The sequence below is a fragment of the Hippocampus comes genome, unplaced genomic scaffold (genome assembly GCF_001891065.2).
Source record: "Hippocampus comes isolate QL1 unplaced genomic scaffold, H_comes_QL1_v1.1 scaffold155, whole genome shotgun sequence".
Lineage (NCBI taxonomy): Eukaryota > Metazoa > Chordata > Actinopteri > Syngnathiformes > Syngnathidae > Hippocampus > Hippocampus comes.
In genome coordinates, this window is record NW_017804967.1 from 742,178 (window position 1) to 753,629 (window position 11,452).

Genomic DNA, 11,452 nt, shown 5'->3' on the forward strand with positions numbered 1-11,452 from the left:
AAAGTACAAAAAGTAATTAAAATTTAAATCATGAAGTGATATAAAACAGTCTTTTATCAAAAATACATTTTTGTAAGATTCCATGAACAATAAAGTTTGTTTCTAAGTGAAACGGAAGTGAATATTGTAACTATGATGGCCGCCTCCATGGCAGCTTGTGGCAACGTGATAAAATGTTTTGATGCCTAATGTTTTGTTCATCTATTTAGACGACTTTCATATCCTGTAATTTTAAAGATCTATATTTAAGGAGTATTTAAACCCACTGGACTTTCAAAGGTAAAACTGCCCAAGCGGTTTTTCGTAGCGAAGGTAAACGTGCTGGTGTGCTAACTTAACTCTGCTTCTCTGAGCATGTTGACTCACGTTTTGTAGTTTTGTTATCACAGTTGTGTTACCGTGCTATTTTCAAGAAATGTATTCCTTATTTAAACACATTTTGTTCGCCATAAGTGGTGGCATTGTACAGTCCTGCCATGCCATCAGAAAAAGTTGTGAAATGTCTTATTGAGCAGAAAGATATCAACAAACTTTTGTTAGCCAGGTTGTTAGAATGTTTTGCTATCATTTTCATATAACTGCCACGTGTTTTATATCAGTTTTAAAATATATAAGTGTCTGTGGACAAACAACAACAGTGTATTTTGTGCCCTTGCTGCTTAACATTTGATTACCCCCCACCCACCATGTCAAATACTATATACTTTAACAGGCAGAGTACTTTGTGACTAAAAGGAACTACACACACGCAGAAATGGCTTCATTTAAACCAACGAAAATTCCGGTTTATCCTAAACTTGGAGAGAAAGTCACACAGGAAACTCTGTATTGGAAAAACTACAAGGTGAGTGTCTCCAGGTCTGGTTATTAGACATGGTAATACAATGTGTATGTCCCATATTGATTCTCAGTTGTGATACTGTAGTTCTGTTTTTCCTTCAACAGGCTCCAGTCCAGATAAAAGAATTTGGATCGGTCACGAATATCGACGTCTCTCCTGTGGCCCCCCATAACTTTGCTGTGACAGCATTTACACGAGTATGATGGCTTGTGTTTTCCAGAATGCACTTATAATTTTATTATACCATGCTATGTAGCATTTATTTACATGTTTTATTTTTCCCCTCCCTTTTAGATCCACATTTATGGCCCATTCTCCCAGGAGCCTGTGAAGACATTCACACGATTTAAGGACACTGCATACTGCGGGAGGTTCCGTTCAGATGGTCAGCTCCTCGTGGCGGGATGTGAGGATTCGGTTGTGCAGCTTTTTGACGTCAGTGGCAAGGTGGCACTCAGGAAATTCAAAGGACATACAAAGTAGGAAATACACTTCTTTTTAATATTTTCATCATTTAAAATTGCCTGAGCTTGAGAAGTGTAATAATGAATTCTTGAGTGATCCATTGACTGAATTGAATGTTGATCTTAACTGTCTGACAACATTTACAAATGCACAAGCTTGGTATCTCCTGTTCATGACTATATACAGATGCACGTCTTATCCTCTTGCCATTTAAATCCACTCAGGGCTGTACACGTGACAGACTTCACCTCTGATCGGTACCAAATCGTTACTGGGTCGGACGACTACACTTGCCGAGTGTGGGACATCCCCAATGCGACAGAGCTCACCACCTACCAAGAACACACAGATTACATTCGCTGTGGTGTCACCAGCAAACTCAACAGGGATCTCTTCATTACGGGTGGTTAAATCGTAATAAAGTGAAAGCTAGTACAGTATGATGACAAGTGCAAAATGTGACTATTTTTTATTCTTCCTCTCAGGATCATACGACCACTCAATTAAACTGTTTGATGCCAGAGTTGACAAGTCTGTAATGACTATGGATCATGGCCAGCCAGTGGAAAGTGTGCTTCTGTACCCTTCTGAAGGACTTCTTGTCTCAGCAGGTATGTACTATACTGTATTTTCAAGACCATACAGCACACCGTATTAAAAGCCATAGTGTCAGTTACGGGTGCTATTTCTGTATTTAACACAGACACAAGACATATTGCATTAACAGATGCAATTGCGGTAAAACGTATGTTAGCTTAAAAAATACGGTAGCATGCATGCACTTTAGCATATGTTTTTAAAAAGGCAACGGGAGCAAAACTGAGTTCGGTTGTACTTTATTGAAGTATTTAACAATGTACTCACACTATTTTTTGATCCATCCTCATACTCAAATCCCCCAAAGTCCTAATCTTCTGTGTCCAAAATGACCAGCTGCACAAGTTCACAATCAAACATGCCAGGTTCCCTCATGTCATTGTCAGAGTCAGTCTCGGTTGTCGTGCGGCTCCTCAGAAATGGTGCCGGCTTTTGAGAAAGCTCAGAAACATTGCAAGCAGACACGTTAGACCATGCATACACAATGCATGCACAAATTGTGGCATAAATCGCCCGGCGCTGCCTCTCAGTCTTAGTAAATCTTATTATTAGGTGCCTCATCCATTTTGCAGAAAATGTAAGACTTTTTAGTGCGACTTTTGGTTGTGAAAATACGGCAATGGTTGTAGTGTCAAAAGCAGTAGTGTTGGGAAGCCTCAATCAAGGCCTGTACTGTAATTTGCTGGTCTTTCCAGGAGGGCGATATGTCAAAGTGTGGGATCTGCTGAAAGGCGGCCAGCCCCTGGTGTCACTGAGGAACCATCACAAAACTGTCACCTGTCTGTGTCTGAGCAGCAGTGGCCAAAGAATGCTGTCAGCGTCCCTGGACAGGTACAAAAACTATGATTTGCGCTTGACACACTAATGCTCTAAAAGCCAGTCATGAGTGTGCTTTTTTTGGGTGCGCTCTTATTTAATATTTTTGTCTATTTAGGCACGTGAAGGTGTACAACACGACCAACTACAAAGTGGTGCACAACTTTGATTATGCTACCTCCATTCTCAGTTTGGCTTTGGCTGTAAGGAAATTCAAACAACGCTTCACCTTTGAGTCACACCTGTACAAGTTGTCACCAGTACCGTGAATCTATTTTTGGCTCGTTATTTTTCTTCACAGCCAGATGATGAGACTATTGCTGTGGGTATGACCAACGGTATCCTGAGCATCAAACACAGGAAAAACCCTGAGGAGTCAACTGAACTGTCAGGTCAACATCGGCGACGACCGGCATATCGTGTGTTTGTCAAAGGGAAGAACTACATCCCTCAACAGGTAAGCATTACTGGGATTTTGTTGTCCGTATTGTAATTATTATTTTTTAATTACAGAAGTAGCAAGTAAATGGTTTGAAATATGGGTTAGCTGCAGGGACAACATGAAAAAAATGTTTTAATTGCTCTCGACATGGGCCACAACTCAATTCAACTGTATTTGCAAAGCACTTTAAAACAGCCACCACTGTATACCAAGTGCTGTACATGGAGCAGAAATAATTCATACAACAAGGAACAATAAAACAATGAATAACGAAGACAGCAGAAAGCAGACACATTAGCCCAAGCATCCACAAGCCATTCACAAATTGTGGCATAACTCGGCGGTGCTGCTTCCCATTCTTCGTAAAGCTGTGAAATTTAATTTCAGTGTCATCCAGGCCATGATTTCCTCTAGTGAGTTGGTCTTTATTTTTCCCCAGGATGATTATCTTGTCAGTAAACCTGTGAAACAGCATCTAGCACAATATGACAAACATCTGAAGAAATTTAGTGCTTCCAAGGCTTTGGATACAGCTATGCAGGTATGTCTTTTAGCTCACCATTAGTCTGTATTTCAGGCAAAAACATCATAAGTTTATAAAATGTCTGCTTGGATTGCAGTCATGGATAAGACAAAAGAAGCCGGAAATTCCAATCGCTCTTATAAAGGACTTGGATCGAAGAGGAACTTTGAAAAATGCTCTCGCAGGACGGAATGAACAGGAAGTCACTCGGTTGCTCAACTTTTTAATAGGGTGAGACTATCGCACTGGATGTTAACTTTGCTGCATGTAAACATAATACTTGCGTTGGCCAACTATAATGGGTGTTCAGAATGGAGCCCGGTGAGGGCAAAAGTGAAAATATGGTAAGTCGGTATAATTGTCTTGAATTTAAGTAAATAATCATTTACGGTTTCCATTCCTTCATCTTCTCCAGGCACCTGGTTGACCCCAGGTTCACCCCTGTCCTCGTCATAGCAGCTGAGATGATGCTGGACATTTATGGGTCGGTCATTGGCCAATCGTCCATCGTGGACCGCCAGCTTTTGCGTCTCCATGATCTGCTGGAGAGAGAAATCGACTACCAGCAAGACCTCGTGGAAGTGCTGGGTATGTTGGACACTGTGTTTGCTTGCCATCTCCCGAGGAAGGAGGTGCCGTGCCTGGGTGTGAACAGATCCAATGGACTGGCCAAAGGAGAGACGAGTGCCTCACAACCTCAGTTCCAGGCAACCTGATGTACCCTGGGATGGAATGTAACCCTTAACAGCTTGTATTAAACATCCAATCAGCCTGAATTTGCCTCATGTGACGGGCAACACATGGCTCCATCAGATAATATCAGTTTGGTTCATGTTTGAGGACCTTCAAACACTCACATTTAATAAAATGTGTTTTCCTGAATGAGGATTCTCATTAAAAAAAAAAAAAGTGTTTTAAATTTTTTTTTTTTGTTAAGTCTTTTAATTATACTTCAATTGTTAATGTATGAGTGAGCATTTCTCAATGGCTGGATGGTGTTTTCATATTGTATCCATTGAGAAACATTTATTAAGAAGACATGAATAAACAATGTTGGAACCTGCTCAGTATTTGAAAGTATTTTAAAAGTGACATTCGGCATGGACCTCCCTCATTTATCACCTGAACATAGAGCTAACTTTTAAAATCCTAATAATTCACTCCTACTTATTAGGGATGGGCAAGTACCAGACACCAGGTATCTGTATCGTGGCGATATTGGCCTTATTTTAAGGTATCGGCTCTCGTGGAGCCTAGCGATACCAGCCAGTGTTACAAACCAATCTGAAATTAAGACCTCCTTGGCAGTAGTTGGTGCTATTCTGTGAATGTTTGACACAAACTTTTGACATTGTGTTAAATTAAATGTTATATATCAAAATTATTTGGAGTTATCGATGAGTCCTCAGAGTGAAAACCAGTAATCAAACTGGTATCGGCCTGAAAAAGGTGGTATCTAACATACTTACTACTTAAACCCATGATTCAGATTCCCTGAATATTTGTAACTAAATAAAATTCCTGAATCACGATCTGATTACCATAAAACGTTCAGTAACATGACTTCACACACATACTGTAGATGGAGTTGATATAAAAAGGCTACACAGCAGGATTTTGTTGTCCCTGTGTTCCGTGGTCCATTTGGAATTTCTTTTGTGCCCTTCCTCTGACTGATGTCTTGGAACAATGAGATCACTCCGGTGCTTTAGAAGCTCTTTGTGAGCCATGACTTGTGCTGTAAGATATGACGACAAAAATGCCTGGAACAGCCTACTAGAACAGCTGGACTTTATTTAGGTTTAATCTGAGGCACGTTAATTAAATGGTCTCAGGTTTATGCTGACTCCTACTTGGCATTAGTATAAATTTGATTGGTCTGTTCTGAACGCTTTTGAAGTGATGGATAAAAAGTGCAACTTTAGTTTCATCAGACCGATACGTCCATAACCATTTCATGGACCCTGTAACATGATAAACTGTCCACTGTAGTGACCGCTGTGCCTCAAAGGGCTAATGCGTGAAGGAAGATGTAAAAAATAAATACAAAAAAAATTGCTGAAGTTGTACAGGGTAAAAAAGTGCTACCTAAATGGAATACATTTTTGCATAACAGCAACATATTACATCCTTATCATGAAATTTCATAGAGCTATAAGCGTAACAATTCCAACATTTACAATATCACTTACATCACAAATACACTCGACTTGTAAACCAAAGAGCCACTGTTACCCCTCCACTTCAATTGGATTTCCGTGATACCTGCAGTACTGGATTTTTGCTTTAGAGGTCACTGCTACCCAAACAATCACTTTAGTTTGACAAGTGAGGAAGTGTCAATTATCGCTCAAAGAAAAGGAGGTTGCGGGTTTGTGGTATCGTCACCGGTCACTCCCCCTTTAAATAGCAGCCACGCCGAAAATACTTGAAGTTATTTGCACGAACACGTGAATTATTAACAAAAAGAAAAGGAATGGAGCCAAGGGTGGTTTACTCGTATCTTTGAAGAGGACTGTCGTATTTCTTAGTGGTATTTTGGTCTCGCTCCCGCAAAGGTAAGTAAGTACACATCAGTAATCTTTTATATTTTTGTTATTATTTTATCTTTTATTTATGCTAACTGTTTAGTGTTATCTCTCTCTCTCTCTCTCTCTCTCTCTCTCTCTCTCTCTCTCTCTCTCTCTCTCTCTCTCTCTCTCTCTCCTACTATAAGAAAAAAAGTGCTAATATGCTCGTATTGATCCCACTGACAATAGTTAAATCATTTACCTGCAAAAAAATAAAAAAGAAAAACAGCATGCCATGTAGTTTTGGCCTTTACATTGTATTATTCGCAGTGCTGTAAAAGTGAAATCTAATTCAGTTTTGCAGAGATAACAAAGCTCATCAGTCGGACTAAAAACAGATCTTAACCATGCATCACTGAAATTGAATATTTTTTTCCATTGGAGATGTCTACAAACACACACACACACACACACACACACACACACACACACACACACACACACACACACACACACACACACACAAAAAAACATAGTGACTATTGTGCATGTTTATCAAATTAGGTCTCGTGGAACAGCATGTACACTTGGATAAAAAGTCAAATATTTAAGATGATCAGCTTAATTTCATGAAAAGATAATCATGTCACAGTAAAACTCCGCCTCTAACAGATAATGTTTGCTAATCCCTTCAAGATCTGAAGAGGCAGACCTAACAAAATAAGGTGACCATTATCAAGTATCCTTTGTTCTCAAATGCCTATTTAAGTGCCATTTTCTTCCAGCAGGTGCAGCAAAAATGGAGCTGAGCAGAAGGAAAGTGCCCCTCTATGTGAGTATGTGCTCCAGTTTGCAGTCTTGATGTCAGTAATATGGAATTAGAATATTAAAATGGGAGAACAAAACTAAACTTGGGGACGATAATTTCAGAAGTACATTACTCTCAAGTGGATGTCATGAAATAATACCGCACGTCATTTGAGCATATCAAGGATTTAAGGCCTGTGTCGGTCTTCAGAAAGGTTGTTGAGATTGAAGTATTTTTATGCCATGGTCGTATAATGACCTTCATCTGTCTTTCAATGAGTCACATATGTCTTTTGAATTGTAGTTTCGTTGGAAAAAAAAACATCAGTCAGTGCCACTATGAATAGAAACTTGGCATCATGTTTGTCTAAATGGCAAATCAGTTACCATTTGATTCATTCAAAGTCTTATTTTTTATTTGTCATTCAATTACTCACAGTTAAAAAGGAACATTTATTTGCCTCACATGTGACACATATGTACCTGTGAAATCATTCAGCGGATGTGTTCAGGGTAAATATTTTTCGCCTTTCAGTTTTCTTGATCCCAATAGTGTACGCAAATATTAACGTGAGGATCAAAGGGGTGGTATATTTCTTAGGCTTTAACGTTTGTTCATGTTGTTTGCTTTGTCACGTTGAGGTCACCGCAAGGCTACACAAATAAAGAGCACATCCTATTTGTAACACTGAAAGACATGCTGCTTGTTTTACCATGAGTCGGATCTTTGCACCAACATCATCATTAAAGTGGAGAGTCTTAATAGTTGTCTTTTTGGTTTGTGGGATAGAATTGTTGTTGTTGTAGCGTAGCCATTCCTTTTTTTAATTGATAAGATGCGTGATACAATAGATAATGAGAGATGCAACAAAAAAATTTCTGGGATGCTGCCAGCCTTATGTAGGAGTTTTTAAAAAAAATACGAGCTGTTCAACTGATTTTCTTTTTGCATGGACTTGTGAGCAAAAAATTTGAGATGGGCTTCTTAGATGGTGGCAGTTTACAGCTCATAGAGTAAAGCAGCAATTTGGAATATAATCTAGTTTCTTCAAAAAAGAGGTTAACTGCTTGCTTCATCTCCAAACGGCCACATGGTGCTGATGTACTTCTGCCCTGTGGAGACTCTTTTGCGCAACTCATGCTGCATTTCTAGGGAATGAAAGGAGCCTTTTTGACTGGCCATGTTTGCCATGTGACCACTCCCACAGTGGCGTAGCACTCTCTTGCAGATCTGCCGTCTTGTGTTTGACTGCAAAATTACCAACATCAGGTCTAACATGCCTCCGTGCAGAGTAACTCCACATCCCGTGCAGAATTTTGTGACGGTCACAAAAAAATGGAGCCCAAGGCAAAAGCATAATGGAATTTGCTAGACTGCTGCTCACCGACAATCCTAATGAGGTCAATGGCTAATGAAAATGGACGAAATGGATGGTTGGGTGAAGGTGATCCGTTTTGCTGCATCTAAATTTCTAATCTTTATTTTCACGTAAGTTTAAAAAAAAAAATTAACCACTGTTAAACTTATAAACAAAACACTCACATAGCTTTAAATGTGAGTCTGCGTATGTTGCTTGAACTGAAGTCTGACAAGATTTGCAACATATTTCATGTCATTCATGACAATAGTCTGCCTTTTGGAATACACTCAGAATTGGTTGGGAATTCGATGTGGTGTATTTTCTTGATTTATACATTTGTACAAATTAAGGGCAATATTGTGGGTTAACGTTTGGCGTGTCCTTAATCCTTCCTGTTTGGAGTTTGTATCTTCTCCCTGTGCTCGGGTGGGTCCTCCCTCGCCTACTCCGACTTCCTCCCGCCTTTGAAAAAACATACATGTTACATTTATTGAAGACTCAAGTGTCTGGAGGTGCCCTGTGATCAACCAGGAACCAGTCCAGGCTATATCTAGCCTGCCTCTTGCCAAAAGTCAGCTGCTATAGGCTCTAACTCAACGTGATGCTATTGAAGACAAGTGTTATTGAAAGGATACATGGATAACACAAACAAATTGACACTGGTGGCCATTCCATTTGTGCAAAAGGGATGCGAGTGTGTTTGAATTCATATAAAGAAATGAATGAGCAAATGAATCGCGTCGGATCAGCGTTACATGGGTAAGAAAATTCAAGGACTTTGTTTTCACATGAAAACACGTATCCCCCATTTCTCTGCCGAAGAATTTTTTTCTAAACCCTAACCCCAAGCATGTAAAAATGCCAATGAAAGAAAGAGAACAGGAGACAACTGGAAACACTTTGTGAAGCCCACACTGTCTTACCACACAATTCTAATATTCCATGTACACCGTCTTTCAAGGTCGTCCTTACAGCTGGCGCTTTTGTCTTGCCTTCTGTTTCACAGCCTGTCTCATTTTCTGGTACCTCATTCACTTCATATTTCCCAGAATAATTCACACACTATCTGCTCTATTGATGCTTTACTGTATGTCTTTTGCAATAGATTTATGCCCGCCATGCAACTAGTGAGCTGCAGTCCAATGCAGGAGAACTCTCGGGGATGAGGTTGATGAGATTACTCAGAAGCAGCAGATAAATTATACTTTCCCCATTACTGTCCGTTATCTCATTCTCTGCTTGTAAATATTTCTGTAATGTCATTCATGCCTTCTATTTTCGTCATTGAATTGTAATTTTACGCGGACATAAATTTTGGCAAAATTACCTGATGGAAAACCACTCTTTTAAAATGAATTATTAATCACCGGTTGATCAGTGCACTGGCATTGTAACAGTACTTGCTGCTGATGCTCCGGCCCAGGACCCAGTAACTACATCAACTCTCATGGTGGTGCTTGAAGAAAAGCCCCACGATGACCCAGCGGGATACATTTTAGCCACCGGAGGCTGTTAGTGGCTATGTCTTGGCGGCTCAAACATGTAGGGATGTCCAGTCATAAGAAAGATGTTAGACGAAGGAGCATCCATTTTTCAGCGTGGCCTGGTTTCACACGTTCAGTGGACATGCTCACATTGTTTGAGTGGAGACCAAAGGCTTGAATTTATTATGTTGTATATCAGCCAAATGTTTTACATATTGTGCACATCCTCATGTTCATAATTAAGTCCCTACTTTTAACTTTTATTTATTTTTTTGCAATTGCACATGTTTTGTTGTACTTAAATTGCCTGCATTGAAACAATGGCCCACATTTAAAAGACCTCAACACAGCCTTCCTAATTGGGATTCTCAGTCAAATGAGAGTGCCATAGATATATTGTTACATCCACAATTGACAATTTTAGGCTCCGATCAGTCTATGTCTCTGTGCTATGGTTCTGCTCTAATTCACATTCTCCTTCCTCAGATCAGGCGTCCAAAATGTTCTGGCCTGTTGGGATCAGTGCGGGTCTTTGCGGCAGACACAAAAAAAAAGGCATTCCTGTTTTTATTGAGGGGAATTTTTATTGTACCCTCAAGAGAAAATCTGTTGATAGATTTAGTGTACCACTCAAATATTTACAAATGTACACTAGAATTAAAAAACAAAAAACAAAAAAAAAAACCAATCCATGAATCTATATTTTACGCATTTAACTCTTTCTAGTTAATGCCGGTTTTCAATTGTTTTTACCTCAGGGCCAGGCCAAAGTGTTTGCATTATTGGAGGGGGAGGATTCCATGCTTGAAGATGCCGAAGTCTTCATTGTTCTGGAAGGATCCACACTGGTCCATGTCACCAGGGCTCAGAGCGACGTCATGCTCTGCTTCATAGTGCCTGGTATGTGCATGCGTATGTGTGATTGTGCCGTGGAACCTCAAAGTCCACCTCAGTTCGTTTTATGAAAACAAGCAAAATTAATTCATCTCTTCCTTGTCGATTAGTCTTACGTTTTGCCAAAGTCTCGCATGGTGTCACACGCGAAGATGAACTCCTAAATTTTCCTTGACGTGACCTATTTATCTCCAAATTGTACACCTTTTGGGGAATGGACTTTGGCAGGTCGACTGTATATTACCTCATGTATGTCTTACTTAACGCAGAGAAACAAAACAAAACAAAATGCATCTTTTAAATATGGAACTCCTGCTTCGGAAAACTGGTGTTTTCAATGCTTTCACTGATATAGCCATGAACAGGATATCACCATTCCGATCATATACTGTAAATGCAGACACACACACACACACACACACACACACACACACACACAGACCAAATCCATGACTTGACGTCTGGAAATGCACAGAATCTTATCAGCTTCCTCTCAGGAGGGAAACGGCGCCACAAACAATATGTCAACATTACGAAGCCCCAGTACAGTTTGACCGCGATGGCAAGCGGTCGCACAGGCCAGCGTTCCCGCTACGAAAAGTGCACTCTGTGAATGCACAAAGGTGGCTAAAGACCAAGGGTTCCTGCCTTTGTCGAAAAAAAATAAATCATCATTATCACCGTGTACCAGACGGAAATATGCAAGCACAGT

General features: G+C 39.9%; 1 protein-coding gene and 1 long non-coding RNA gene across 3 annotated transcripts; both read left to right on the forward strand.

Moving 5' to 3' along the window:
• The first annotated feature begins 118 nt into the window (after positions 1-118).
• utp15 (UTP15 small subunit processome component) lies at positions 119-4,747 on the forward strand. Of its 2 annotated transcripts, none has more exons than XM_019889174.1 (12): positions 119-312; positions 713-844; positions 946-1,038; positions 1,136-1,320; positions 1,531-1,709; positions 1,792-1,917; positions 2,599-2,734; positions 2,838-2,922; positions 3,021-3,176; positions 3,601-3,702; positions 3,782-3,915; positions 4,100-4,747. In XM_019889174.1, the coding sequence occupies exons 2-12, from the start codon at positions 755-757 to the stop codon at positions 4,398-4,400; spliced, it is 1,587 nt and encodes a 528-aa protein (XP_019744733.1). In that variant the 5' UTR covers positions 119-312; positions 713-754; the 3' UTR covers positions 4,401-4,747. The 2 variants fall into 2 exon arrangements, with proteins under 2 accessions (XP_019744733.1, XP_019744723.1); XM_019889164.1 differs by having other exon boundaries at positions 119-279.
• A 1,297-nt stretch (positions 4,748-6,044) lies between these two features.
• On the forward strand, positions 6,045-10,749 carry LOC109525899 (uncharacterized). The gene is made up of 3 exons (XR_002170225.1): positions 6,045-6,242; positions 6,980-7,026; positions 10,605-10,749. It is a non-coding gene; the product is annotated as an uncharacterized LOC109525899 (long non-coding RNA).
• Positions 10,750-11,452: the final 703 nt, after the last annotated feature.

Excerpts from the sequence above, each read along its gene's own strand:
- utp15 (XM_019889174.1), top strand. The coding sequence starts at position 755 with ATGGCTTCATTTAAACCAACGAAAATTCCGGTTTATCCTAAACTTGGA. Across the intron at positions 1,918-2,598 it reads AGGACTTCTTGTCTCAGCAG|GAGGGCGATATGTCAAAGTG; the intron begins GTATGTACTATA and ends TGGTCTTTCCAG. Across the intron at positions 3,916-4,099 it reads TTGCTCAACTTTTTAATAGG|GCACCTGGTTGACCCCAGGT; the intron begins GTGAGACTATCG and ends CATCTTCTCCAG.